This window comes from Ursus maritimus, unplaced genomic scaffold (assembly GCF_017311325.1).
Source record: "Ursus maritimus isolate PB19 unplaced genomic scaffold, ASM1731132v1 scaffold_3, whole genome shotgun sequence".
NCBI lineage: Eukaryota > Metazoa > Chordata > Mammalia > Carnivora > Ursidae > Ursus > Ursus maritimus.
Genome location: NW_024425563.1, coordinates 93558055 through 93572473, shown reverse-complemented (window position 1 = coordinate 93572473; position 14419 = coordinate 93558055). Strand labels below are relative to the sequence as shown.

The 14419-nt window shown below is 44.7% G+C and overlaps 1 protein-coding gene across 1 annotated transcript in view; it reads right to left on the bottom strand.

Moving 5' to 3' along the window:
* Positions 1 to 1909: 1909 nt before the first annotated feature.
* The window catches only part of HECW1 (HECT, C2 and WW domain containing E3 ubiquitin protein ligase 1), a 229670-nt gene continuing 217160 nt past the window's right edge, over positions 1910 to 14419 (bottom strand). The window contains exons 24-27 of the mRNA XM_040644429.1: positions 12503 to 12649; positions 11005 to 11119; positions 8810 to 9008; positions 1910 to 2251 (exon numbers count right to left, since the gene is read on the bottom strand). Coding sequence (XP_040500363.1) covers positions 2140 to 2251; positions 8810 to 9008; positions 11005 to 11119; positions 12503 to 12649 — 573 coding nt within the window. The 3' untranslated portion in view covers positions 1910 to 2139. The remainder of the gene's footprint in view (positions 2252 to 8809; positions 9009 to 11004; positions 11120 to 12502; positions 12650 to 14419) is intronic.

Below are 14419 nucleotides of genomic sequence, written 5' to 3'. Positions count from 1 at the left end.
AGTAATCTAATTATTATATTAATTAGATATTTGCGTAAATTGCAAAGCTCCCAGGAGCAGGTTCCCTCTTCTGAACATTTTCCTCCCTTGCCAGTGCCTAACAAATAAGGACTAAAAAAAGAATCGAGTGCTTGAATTAATGTGTATTTACGCATGGGTAACACCAAGTTCTAAAAATGAAAGACACCCTATACTAGAGAAGCTGTTCAAAGAGGTAAAATGGTGAAATGATTTGCATAATCCGTATGCTCTGATTTTATAAATAATAGCTCCATCAGAACCCATAACTTTTCAGACACTGTAATGTGTACTGTATTTTACAGGTCCCTGAAATTTGTATTATGTAACTTACACATTCCATCTTATCTTGGTAAATATTCTTTTTAGAGGGCAATAGAAAGCTACATTTCTGTAACATATTATTTCCCGATTGGCAATAGATACATGCAGCAAAGGGTGCTGGGCGTTATAAATAATTCCTACTAAAAGAAGTTTCATTTTGGAGCCCAGGAAACACAACTCTGTGCCCAAACACACACTGATACAATGTGCACCAGGCACGGCTTCCTGTCCAATTAACTTTGTCTTACATTTCTCCTTTGTTTAATATATTGGAAGTAACAATGTGACATCTCAACAGTGGGGCCCCTCAAGCTCTTCTTTTCCCAGTGAAGAAAAACACTTTCACTTATGACACATTTCAGACAACATGGATAACAAGGTTAGAAAAATAGAAATGACCATTGTGTTTGGGCTTATTCCAAATATAATCAAGAGGTTAGGCTGTCTTTGGAGCCTGCGACTGTTTTTCTGAAAACACTAAGTTTTCTGAGATATCTCTTTACTGAGTGCTCAAAGAAACTGGATATCTATTTTGACAAATCGACGTGCCTTGGGGGGTGTTAGGTGTCGGCTCCTGGAGGATTGTTGTGGATGGAGTGTTATATTGCCCTTGATCCCGGACAAGCAACAGCGCTCTCTGCAGCTTCTCATTTAACGTGTCCCTGTGGACAATCAGATGCGAAGGAATTCGAACACGACAATAAAGAAAAGAAAAGAAGAAAGTAGCATGAAAAAAACAATATCAAAGATAAAACAAAAGTTGGTTGGCCAATTACCTTTAACGAAAGTCATGAGATTATCTATAGTTTTTTTTTTTTTTTCCCTTTGTGAAGGAGAACTGTAGCTAGACCGAAGAAAGCAAAGCAAAATAAAACAGTACAGAACTCAGGTATTCAAACCAACCTAATAGGGCCTTCTTCCCTCTCTCCTGTTTGCTTCATCACACCCTACACAACACAATGGGGGTAGAAGCCTCATCTTTATGCTATGTAGCGAGATCTCCATGCGCACAAGTTTCTGCTTCTTGTGCGGTGAGCGTTCACCAAGGACGCGCCCCACCTAGACTTCTCTCAACTCGGGTTGAGCCACAATCCCCACCACCGTTGAGATGCACTGTGTTGCATCAGCAGGAGGCGTCTTCCTTGCTGTTGTCATTTGTTGGAAAGTGTAATATTTGCACCGTATGTCTAGGCTCGTTCCAGCTGATGGGACTGACGCCACATAATGACTCATGAGTTGAATGTACAAAAATTTCAGCTTTGCCACTGCTGTTTTTGGATGGATGGTATGCACGGGGAAAAGGAGAGTGGGAGGAAAAGAAATTGTTGATTGGCTCCTAGACCTGGAGTTGGTTGTTAGAAATTATAAAAAATGGTGGCTCTGCTCAGAAGACATGGGCGTATAAAAGCTCGGAATGCTTAATGCTCAAATTTCCCTAAAATTATATAAATGGAAGTAAACTTTTATTACCATTTGGTCAAGTGTAGCATAACTTGCATTCCTATATCATTGTTAGTAATGGAGGTATGTGGAGATGCACACAGACCTTGAGACAGCTGCTGTTTAATATTGCATACAGGCTAGCAGTTCATCGAGAATAGAGGAGATAAGCCTGAAGGTTGGATCTCAGAAGAAGGCAGTTCTTCATGCACAGCTTTTGTCAATCCTGATTTGGTTTGAAAATAAAAATCATGGGATACCAAAATCAAAGGAGATCGATTCAGGGAAAGGGCAAGCGGATCATCCCAGAAAGGGTGATGTGACTGCCGGGAAAATGTCAGGTGAGTTTCCATTTCCTCATTCAAGTCCAAAGGTGCTGGTTTCTTCTACTGCTGTCAGCAGCTTTTCGTACAACATGGAGTAGGAGGGATACGGTGGAAGATCCAGTCGGTTGAAGCAGGTGTGTGCCCTGAATGGGGAAAAAAGACTGGTGAAGGCGTTTGTTTCAAAGGTACAACTGGTACCTGTATCTGTGATCCGTCTGTAGCTATGAAGCAGAAGCGAAGAAAAAGTGAGCACAGCCGTGATTTGGGGAGCCCAAGAGGCCCAGAACAGGTTTCTCCTGTGGAACGTCAACTCACCTGACTAGTTTCTCCCTGTCAGATGTTCTTTGTTTTTATGGAATCTCTGGTTGCGGCCAAAGGCTGTACCAAAGTAGGGATTAAGGTGGATGGGTGCAGCTCAAGATTAACTTAATGCGTTTTGCTCCCTAGAAGGGGTGGTGTGTTGCAGTGGTGGTTTGAGAAGCCAACCAGCACAAAAAAGGGCACATTAAGGTGAAATGAAATAAAATAATAAAAAATAGAAGAAGATAAAATATCACAAAACAAGTATATATACAAACAAATGAACAAAACTCTAACCAAAGCAACCTTTCTCCCTTCATTTGAATTTCATCTGGGATATTGAATTCTTCTAATTAGAAGATCCCCAGGGAAGTTGTGTATTATTTATACCTTTGTTTTCAGAGTTCCTGATGAGGTTGATGCAGTGCTCAGGGGGAGGATACTGCTGTGTTTGCCTCTCAACATTCATTCCTCCTTCTCCTGGTCATGGCTCCCTCATTGCCCTTGGGAAACTACCCCCCAAACTCCTCCCCCACAAGCTCCAATGTTGGGCAAAGGATAGCAGTGCACCCGGCCTTAGGCCTCAAGGGCTTAAGTGGGAAGAAGCATCAAAACAAGCCACGATTAGTCGAGGTCTCAGATTATGATCTAAGAGTCCGGTAGGCCTATGTTGACTTCACAAGAGAATAATTAAAATATTTTACCTAAACTCATCTGAGTAAAAGTGGAAGAGCACTCAGTAGAATGAGTAGGATGACAATGACAGTGGCTTCTCTACGTTTAGAAAGATTAAAACTAGGACATACTTTGGGCTCTGGTTAAGTATGTTAAGTGGGGCAGGACAATCCCAAGTATGCTTTTGAACCTAGCTGAACTAGTTAGGCGTGAGATATGAACAGACACCAGTTTTTTTTTTAACTGGCACTCATGAGTGGAAATGTTACAGCAAGAAATCCCGTATTTGCAAACCAAATGAATTCTGTAAAAGGTAATTTCTGGGAATAGTCTGAAAGCATTAGCAAATGGCACCTCTTCCAAACCTTGTGTGAACACCCAGAGTTTCTTTGAATTGCTTTTACTGTATTTATCACCAACTTTGGTTAACTCTCTTAAATAGATTCTAGTCTGTAAACTAGAATGAACGAACACAATCACATCATGATTCAATTTAGCATTCTCAAATGCTTACAGTCCTCCAGGTGTGGTTCTGACACCACAGAGCGTCTGCTCACTTTCCTCCCTGGGCACTGGGCCCAGTCCTCCGGGGTGCGTTGGGGTGGTGGAGAAAGCATGAAACCAGGGGTTGCAAGACCTCTATCGCAGTCTAGCCACTTATTAGCTTTATCACCTTGGGAAAGTCAATTAATCTTTCCGAGCCTCAGTTTTCTGACTTGTAAAATGGGGGTAATAATATATGTTCTGTGTACCTCAGGGGTTTGTGGTGAGGACCGATGTTAGAATACACAGAAATGCCTTTTGTAATCTGTGAATCATCAGTTAAACATGAGAGTCTCTTGATGCAACCACAACTGCAGTTAGGATTGCAGGAACTGTGTCACAGCTGTGGCGATGCATGACCCTCAGCCTTTTCCACATAAACTACTGGCAAGTGAATCTCCCTGATCTGCTATTTGTGCATTGATATCCTGGAACTCCACACGGATCTTCTCAATCATGCCAGCTCAATTTTCACTCTGTTGCTGTTAATCTAGGATTCTGGCATTTTGAGATAATTCAGGATTTAGATCGTGTCAATCACTGTACTATTTGCCCTTCTCATTTGTACCGTCTGCACGATTGATCTCCCTGTCTCCTTGACTTTTTTCCAAGTTATTGATTAAGATGGTAACCAATGCCAAAGAGAGTATGCTTCCTCCCAGAAGAGACCACTTTGAGGCTGGTCGAAAGCAAACAATACTACTAAAAGCAAGCAAATCACCACTCTCTGCTGCTCGTTGTTCAGCGAGAGGTGAGGCCGGTTTTAGAAGTCCTGTCTTCCCTTCGTGCCATCTTCTTCCACCATCCAACCACAGCCTCGCTCTATAGATGGTTCTCACTCTCGTCACTACTGAACCTACGCCTGTCCAACCTTTTCAAGAACCTCTTGATCCCCAAATCCAGAGACCCATTCTCTACGCCCACGTCCTCAAGCTCTTTAAAAGCCTTAGGCTTCTTTTGTTCTCGAACACCTCTCCCCCCTTGGTTTCTCTATGGCTTCTCAGTGGTTGTCAGTTTCTCTTCTGAAATCCCGATGGCTCTCTGAAGCCTCCCTTGTAGCCTTAGGGTCCACAGAGCAGGATTTCTCACCTTGGCACTACTAACATTTTAAACTTACTGTCTGTTGGGAGGGGCTGTCCCGTGCATCGAAGGTGTTCAGAAGCATCTTTGAGCTCTACCTGTTGGATGCCCATAGCACCACAAGGAATGTCTCCAGACATCGCTGAATGTCCAGTAGGGCGGCAAAATCACCTCTCCCGTCCCCTTGAGAGCCATCCCTAGAGAGTAAGCCAGCTGCCCACCTTAACCAGGCCTTCCCCTCCACCTGGGCTTGGGCTCAGTTTACACCTGCAGGGAAGCATGTTGTTAGAATTCTGTTTGCAACTTTTATGCCAATCTGCCTGTGACTCAGAGTTCTGGAATCCCTGATCCTTACTCCAAATGTAAACCCCTAAGTTTCTCTCCCCTCCTTTATTCCATCTCCATGCTGTCTTGTGCTGTGTCTACTCTGACCAGCTTCCATGCTTTTCTTTCCTTTGGAGCCTCCCCTCTGTCCCCTCCCCAGTCTTTGTTCCATAGTAAGGAAACTCTCCCACTCTTCCTTCCTGGACATGGCCTACAAGTCCTAGCATCCCTTCTCAGTCCCCATAAGTGGAGATGGCCAGTGACCACTCTGCCGCATTCTGTGACATGGGTGAGCACCCTGCTTTCTCCCCACTGCCAATTCTAGATCCTTGCTTTTCAATCTTTGATCAAAAGTTTCCGTTCCTTTTACTCCATAAAAAAAGGATGAGATCTTGCCATTGGTGACAACAGGGAAGGACCTGGAGGGCATTATGTTAAGTGAAACAAGTCTGACAAAGAAAGACAAATACCAAATGATTTCACTTATATGTGTAATCTAAAAATTAAACAAAGCAAACAAACAAAAAGCAGAAACAGACTCATAAACGCAGAAAACAAACTGCTGGTGGCCAGAGGTGAGGGGGTAGGAGGATGGGCAAAATGGGTACAGGGGAGTGGGAGGTACAGGCTTCCAGTTACGGAATGAATACGTCACAATAATAAAAGGCACATTCAGGGAATATAGTCAGTGGCATCGCCATGGCATTGTAGACAGCAGCCACACTCATGGCGAGCACAGCACAACTTAGAGACTTGTGGAATCACCATGCTGTACGCCTGAAACTAACGTAACGTCCTATGTCAAGTATATTTCCATAAAACCGAATAAAGAAATAAAAAAATAAGAGGGAATCAAATGTTTAAAAAATCCTGTTCCTTTGAATCTTGTGCCATTTAGATATTTTTCCCTTTAACTACAGGTTTTATCTGGCATTTTATTTCAATCAAATAGGATAGATTAGAAGATAGGGCATGTTATCTGCAGGCAAGAAGGTAAAGTGTTGTTTTGAGGAACTTGTATTTCAGACACACACACACACACACACACACACACACACACACACGCACATAGATATGCATGTATTGGGTTATGTAAAATATTTCTTTCTGTGGCCTGTGGTTAAAAAGTTTGGAAGCCAGGGACCTAGATATATCTTCCATACCTTCTGACCTTCCAGCTAATTACATTTATTAAAATCTCTGGTACTTTGCTTAAATCCTTCCCATTTCAGGTGTTCCCAGCAGACTGTAGTATCTGAGTCCACATGGATGACCTGTTCAATGCCCTAACCTGCCAGCACCTTGACCTCAACCCCAGTGACTATCCCACCCATCTGATACTGAAGTTTCTTCATCGGACACTGTAAAATTACACCCTGGAAACCACTACCCTCTAAGTCCTCCTTCCTAACTCTCCTACAGTTTTTAGGAGGCAAGGACTTGAATTGATACAAAGGTTTTATTTAGCCTGGGCTAGGATTCAGGTTGGGTTGTGACACTATTTGGCAGTGTCATCTGGGAAGCCAGTTGCCGCTCCATAGGGGGCAGATCTTAGAACAAAGCAGCTCCAGACCACCTCTCCTCCCAGTGTGGGCAGTGTGCACTGGGCTCACGTTCTCTGGGAAGTCCTGGGTCGCCCTGTGTCTGTTTGGCCCTCCTGCCAGCCTCTGGGCTTCCTGCCACCTGCCACGTGGTCTGGCTAGGTCTACCCAAACTACTGTTCTTGGAAGTCAGAAGTTACTTCTTTCTCTGAACACATTGGTGACCCTTTTTAGGTTCTTGGATCTTCAGAAAATGTACAAGAAGGCTAGTTAGGGGTTACTCTCCAGGGGGTCATTTTCACTGTCCTCCGAGAGGCATCTCAGCACTTGATTCTTGGGACCCTCTTGGCCCAGGGTAGAATCTCTGCCTCCCCAAGGAATCCTCTCTGGGGTTTGCAGAACGGCAACTTTTTTAGGAATGCCTTGGCCCAGATGTGAATAGCCCGATTATAAGCCCAATGTCCATCTTATAAGCTCTTTGTGTGGGTTAATAGTATTAATGTACATTTCAAAGCTTCTCAAAGGAAATATGTAATTAGACTCAATCTGTGACCCCCAAATGACAAAAGCGATGCCTAGTTCCATTCCCTAAAGAATCAAACAGAGACTCCTGAGCAGTCTTCTCTCTGTGACCCGCCAAACTATCTTTCTCAATCTCATCCCCTTTGAGTGTATCCCTTTGGGTATCTTGTCCTCCATGTTGGTTCAGCGATCCTTCCTGAATACATGCTGGCCATCTCCCACGCCCAGGCCTTGCCCAGGCGGCTGCTTCAGCTTGGAATTCCCCTCTACTCATTCACCGCCCCTCAATGCCCACCCAGGTGCCATCTTCTTGTGGCATCTCCTCTTCCCAACTCGATCGGAATTTGGTCTGTATTCTACATCTTCAAGGCACCTTCCTTTTACCTTCCTCTCTCAGTGCTCCTCTGATTCCACCTTGTGTTGTGATTTCTAACGATCAGGCTGTGTTCCTTCCTACACTATCAGCTCCTCTAGGAAGGTAGATGGTTGCATCTTAGCCACTCTGCAGGGTGCACACGATGCTGGGGGTGGGGTGTGTGGGCTCTCATCAAAAGGTGATGCAAACTCATTTCTCTAAAACAAAAACAGACTGTTTCATCTTCCAAATCTATCATTAAACTAGACACATGGAAATCTTGCCCTTTTTTATCCTTATTTTCTTGCCAGATTTCATTCAGTAGGCTCAGCTCTCAGCAGACCCATGTGAATGAGCACCGAGGGTCTGCTGGGCTAGTGGGTGTGGCCAGGGCTGCAAATCGTGCCAAGGCTTTAGGCTGTTACGGACCAGCTGGGCATGTGCTCTGTTTCCTGGGCCTCCTGACGCTCACTGACATCAGGTGACTTGTCTTCAGGACGTTAGAAGGTCTGGGAGATCTGGAGGCAAATCATAGTTCAGTGAACCCTTCCACTGGGATTTAGCCATAGTATCTGGGAGGCCGCGTGGGAACAGCTGAATTAAATGCGAATCTTCTTTTATAATTAGAACATATCATAGTAGAAGAAAATAATATGGATCAACCTTTTCTTCTGTTGTCGAGCAGTATTTATTACTGTGGTACCTATCCAGAAGAATCTCTTTAGTGCTCTTTCTTTTACTGAGCAGGAAAAGGTGGCTCGAGGTGGCCTAGGAAGGACCCAGGAAGTGTTCAAACTCATGGCATAGGGAATTCATTCTGTGAAATTGCCTGGATCCCTAGGGTCTCCTTTACTGCATTTATCTCATAATAATCTTGACAGCTTGCTATACAGAAGTCACTGTAGAGACTTGAGATACACATGGTCTTGTCCTCACATGTGTTAAAACATAGTAGGAAAAATGTGACATGTACACGTGTGCATTCCCGTCCTACAGAGTATCAAGTGATGTGCTGGAGAAGTATGGATACAGAGCTGGAAGGGCTACTTTGGGCTTCCAGCCTCTCCTCCCGCCCTTACCAGGTGAGACATTCCTCCTTAAGTTAAATTGGGCTGCATACAGATTGGATCGCTTCCCACAACTGACACATGGACCATGACACTACAGCCCAAATACCATCGATAATCAAAAACCCATGAAGAATAGGGTCTAAATTCACCTGCCTTTCACCAAGAACTCCTATAACAATAATCTGGGTGGCAGGAAAGAAGTCTATCCCAGAGGATCATCGCCCAAGCTCCAATATCAAAGTATGCTGGCCCTCTTTGGTGGGTTTCCTGAAGGCTGGCAGGAGCCCCTACCTGGGGAGAGATGTAATCTTCCCCCACTTCTCTATGCAGAAACGCCGAAGCCCGTTGCTTCCTCGGAGGGCTGCAAAACCTTCGTAGGGCACGCTCGATGTTCCCGTGACGAACTGGAGTAATCTCAGTCTCTGCTCGTTGTTGAAGCGCTCCACGGCGGCCCAGAACCAGCGGATCACAAGATGCCCATCGTGATAACCTGAACGGAGCAGAAGGACGGAGACGGGGAGGATGCGCAGAGAGGAGGAGGAAGGGAGAGAGGTGACATATATCGCAGGTGTGATGAGATCTGAACAGGTGCTGTCGGTCTGCCAGTTTCTCTAATGGTCTAAGACAATCTGTGCAACGAGGTCAAGTTTCACAGCAAAAGCAGATGCAGAAAATAGACATTTTATAAAAAGATCTTATGGTCTGAGGGCAGTCGTCAGAGATGTCTGCTTTCTCTGTGAACACCTGGGACCCCACCAGCCATTTTCCTGCCTCGTATACATGAGACAAGGAGTAGCTAGAGATCCTTGGGACCGTAAGAGACAAAACCCTCCATCAACCTATTATTTCACTGTATTTTCTCTGTTCTGATGTCTTAGTTCTTGGTAACCACATACGGTGGGCGAGTCTAGGACTTAAGAAGGGCTGGACGTAAATGGCAAGCTTAGTGAACAGAAGAAGCCCGAATGTCCCCCAGCCGTTAGTGCTCCTGGAGCAGCTGCTCTCAGGCCAGTCGGGCCAGTCGGGCCAGTGTCACGGTAGAGTTGGGAGGGCAAGCTTGGTTCAGCCAGTTCCAGTAAATGATTCAGCAGTGCTGCAAATGCAAGAGGCACCCTGACATGGGAGAAATCTTTGTGGGCTGGGGCAGAAAGAGAGAAGTGAGGTGTTGAGTGCGGGAAGGCTTTGAGCGAGTGGAGGGCAGGAGGGCTGGAGGACAGCAAGAATGAGGAAGAAATATGCAGGGAACAGCAAGCTGACTACAACAGAGCGGGGTCTGGTGAGGGCCGAAGGGAAGCTCACTGGGGGCCTTAGAGGGTTGGAACAGCCAGGCAGAGACGCTGGGACTTGCTCCCTGAGGCCAGCAGTGTTCATACTATGCCAGGAAGAGCCCAGTGGTCCCACACAGACTCTCAGGCCGGGTACACTGGGGAGAAGGGGGAGGCTGAGGTGGCAGGCCTCCCTCTCTCTCTCTCTCTATGGTTTTGATTGGTTTCTCTGTAATATTTCACACAAAGAAATGGTTTTGAACCTTAAAAAAAAACTTTCAAAAGCCTCTCCTATTAGTAATAAGGAGTTTGTTTTGTGGGTAAGGAAGGAGCCTGGTAAAAATAAGGTCTCAGGAAGACGAGTTCGGCAGTGTGAAGGTAAATAGGTGGGAAGGGCTGGAAATAGAGTTTGGAAAACAACAGAACCATGTTGTGGGAAACCGAGATTGAGGGGAACAGGGCTGCAATTCTACAGGAAGGGGGACACACTTCCCTGCCAGCACGTAACCCAGCTCAGGAGCTGGCCTCGGGTGGTGGGTCTCCGTAACGCATCTACGTGGAGTTAGGCCACAGACTATCCCAGTGGGGAGTCCCCTGAAGGAACATTCAGCATGGAAGTTACAGGAAGGCTTGTTATGAGAGCCCACTCTGCGCATGTACTGAAGTAAGGCCAAGTTTTTTGTAGTCTTTAAAAAGTGATGGAGTATATGTTATATATGTAGATATAAAATGGAGTATTATTTTATATTTATATGACATATATATGGAATATGTGTGTGTATATATATATATATAACGGAATATTATTCAACCACACAAAGGAATGAAGTACTGAAACGCCACAGCATGGGCAAACCTTGGAACGGTAAGCTGAATGAAGGCGACCAGACCCAAAAGGCCACATATTATGTGACTCTTTTTACATGAAATACCCAGAACAGGAAATCCACAGAGACGGAGTGCAGATCGATGGTTGTCAGGGCTGGGGAGGGAGGAGTGGGAGGTAATGGTTTAATGAGTACGGTGCTTCCTTTTGGGGTGAGGACAATGTTTTGGAACTAGCTAGAGATGGTGCTGACCCCACATCGTGAAGGTACCAAACACCACTGCATCGCTCACTTTAAAATGGTTAATGTTATGCTATGTCAATTTCACCTCAGTATACATTTTTTTTTTTTTTTTAAACAGTGAATGGTGTCTGTGCGGGCCCGGCGAGCTCACCTCCCCGGTACTCCGTGTTATTCCGCCAGTCGTTCAGGTCGATTTCTGCTGTGCCAGCTATCACCAGCTCCAGCTCCCTGGCGTCGAATACGGAGACAAGCCTCGAGTCTACAACCTGGAATACAGATCAGGTTTCAGCTCCAACCGCACTGAAGTTAGATTCCTTATTATTACTTCTGTGGGTTACACTGGGGCACTGACCATCATTTCCAACTTTTTTTTTTTTTTTGATCAATGTACTGTCATGTTCAAGTTCAAAATCGTGACCTGAACATTCTGAAACACAACCCATTGATGAGCTGGGAACTCAAAAAAGGCCCGAGGGTTTTCACTACCTCTGATACTCCCTCTCAGAATGAAGTTATAAGCAAATCTTTTTTTTTTAAGATTTTATTTATTTATGTGACAGAGAGAGACAGCTAGCGAGAGAGGGAACACAAGCAGGGGGAGTGGGAGAGGAAGAAGCAGGCTCCCAGCGGAGGAGCCTGATGTGGGGCTCGATCCCAGAACACCGGGATCACACCCTGAGCCGAAGGTAGACGCTTAACGACTGCGCTACCCAGGTGCCCCAATAAGCAAATCTGACTTGACTTTCTCTAGTCACATTTAAGTTCCCAAGTGTCATTGCATTTTAAAGGCAAAAGGTCCAAACATTCTGAAGTGATTTGAGGGCTTTTACTAGTATCACTTCACTTAAAAGGAATCCTTTCTTCCACACACAACTGTGACTTATTTCCTAGAAATGGGCATTCTATATTAAAACAACTATATTTCCCTTCCTTTCTCCCCTCAGTTCCTTCCTCCCCTCCTCAAAGATCTGGAAAGACCTCCTTTGCTAGCTCTGAGCTCTGACTTTACGCTTTGTTGCCAAATATTATCAGGCCCAACTGAACAGCTCCTCTGATCAGACTCGTGGAGGACGAGCCAGCGAGCCATGTTGTTCTCCATTATGGGCAGGGAAAGAAAACCTTCCAAGACCCTAGCCCTGAGAAAACATTCACAGCGTCTCGTTTCTAAATTGCAAAAGGTTAAGGACGTCAACATCTGGGGCACAGGAAGCTGGCAGCTGTCCCTGTCCCCTTGATTTACCACCTTAGTATGGATTACGTGGCACAAAGTGACACTATAACGCAAGAGAAATCTAGCAAGAGTGGAAAATGTCCTCCAAAGCCTTCAAGTCTCTTATTTTCATTTCACTGAATGGAGGGAAACACAGCATGCACATATCTTGACAGGAGATACTGAATGTTTTCCTGTCTGGCACACGGGGGCCACAGCAACGCCATTTTTGTGAGAGCATTTTTCACCCACCACAAGAGTTAGGCTTCCCAGAGAACTTTGACCCCACCTTCATCTGTCCCAGGTATGTTCCTCTTTGCAATCTGGTGACTGAAACTGAGCCCTTTGCCTGCCTCGGTTCTTCTGTTCCCCCCACAAGCTGTGTTGGTGATGAGGGCCCTGACTGCAGCCTGTCTTCCTCAGCCGGGCCTGGTCTCACCTCATAGAAGCCCCGCACCAGGGCCTCAGTTTGCTGTACCACACCGCGTTCCACCCGCCACTTCACCATCCTCTCGATGTATTCCTTCTTGTTCTTCTCCGTCACCTGGGTGTTGGCTCCTCCAGACTTCAACTCCCTTTCCGTTACCTTGGGTGGAAACAGAAAGATTGTGATGCTTGTCAACTCCGCTGATCTTGCAGTGACACATATCAATTCTAGGAGGATGAACTATTTACAAAAAGTTTTCTTCACATGGGTTCAGCATTATAACCTCCTGAATTCTTTTTCCTTTCCCGGAAGTTACTAAAAAATGTGGTTCTTCTCAGATGATGGTTACGCCCCTCAGAAAAGCTGCATTTTTTGGTTTGTTTTATAAAGGGGAAACATATTTCTGTAACTCAAGAGGCATAATGGAAATAAAAGAAAAATGCCCCTCGTTGTCCCAGGGGAACAGATGGACCAGAAGGTCCTTTGACTCAATTCCCCCAAATCCCAATTAGATCACATTCTCAAAAGCCACCAGCCTCCCCACCCAGAACAGGTCATCGACAGGAAAATAGCAGAGGGTGGGAAGATGGTTTTTACAGCCGGTAGGAAATATTATACGTGAAGAATGGCAGACTGACCTTGAGAAACGAAACAGAGAATGACCTGGCCACTTAGTATGGTGGTGCTTGTTTGTTGGGACAAATGAATCATTAAGAAAAGTTAGGACCTGTGCTCTATCCTTTGAAAGGCAAGAGGGTGGATAACATGGTAGACATTTTTATCAGAAAGTGCTGGTGTTTAAAGAGAATGTCAGTCACTTAAGGGGTTCACCTCACCGCTCAAAGCTGTAAGGCAAATGAGACATAACTGTATTAAGCCATCGGTTTAAGAAATGTATAGGTATTTTTGGCATTCATTGACTTAGGTCCCTCAACACACAGGCCACAGAAGTCTAATGGTTATTTTTTCTTCCAGCACTTGGGTGACTAGTGCGAATTATAATATACTGGCTAATTCTAACATCCTAATTGCCATCCACATTCCTTGGAACCTGCGATTTTCAGCTGCCAGATAAAGACTGATTCCTAAGCTCACTGCAGCTAGGGGTGTCGTGGAACTGAGACACCCAGGAAGACCCCATGATGTCTTTCACCTGCGTCTACCTGTCTGCTCTTCAGGATCTCATAACTTGCCAAAAGAAGGGCTACAACTCAGTTTTCTAAATCCAAATTTATTGTTCTTAGTGACCTCATTTGAAGAGGAATGAGATCTGTTTATGCTTTACACAGACACACATTACTCTAAATCTACAACACATCCTTATTTTCATCAGGGGGCACATTGTAAACTTCTCCCTGAGTTGTTCCTATGTCACACACACACAGGAAGATTGCTTTTTTTGTATTTTCAATGTGACTTTTTCCCTCTAATTTTATGTATTCAGTTATTTGCAGTTTGCTTCATTTTTTTGAGTAGGCAATATGTGTCCATGGAATAACATTCAAGTGGTATAAAAAGCCAGAAAGGAAAAGCAAGCTTCTCTCCCATCTCATCTCCCATATAATCTCCCTACCTGGAGAAAGTTGCCCTTACTTCTCTTCCAGGGAGAATCAACGTATATACCAGGGAATATGTATATTTCATTTCTTTCCCCCCACAAACAGTAGCATATTATATACACTATTCAACACCACATTTTTTTTCACTTAAAAGTGTCCTTTGACAATTGTTTTATACAAATTCAGACCTGACTTCTTCTTGTTGTTTTTGTGTTCGCAATATCCCATTTACTGTTTATGGTTTACCAGGAAGTTGATGGGCTGGGATGTCTTGCACGTTTTAGCCACACATCCCACTGGCTCACTATTCCATTGTGTGAATGTATCATAATTTATTTAACCAACACTCCATTTCTGGACACCTAGATTG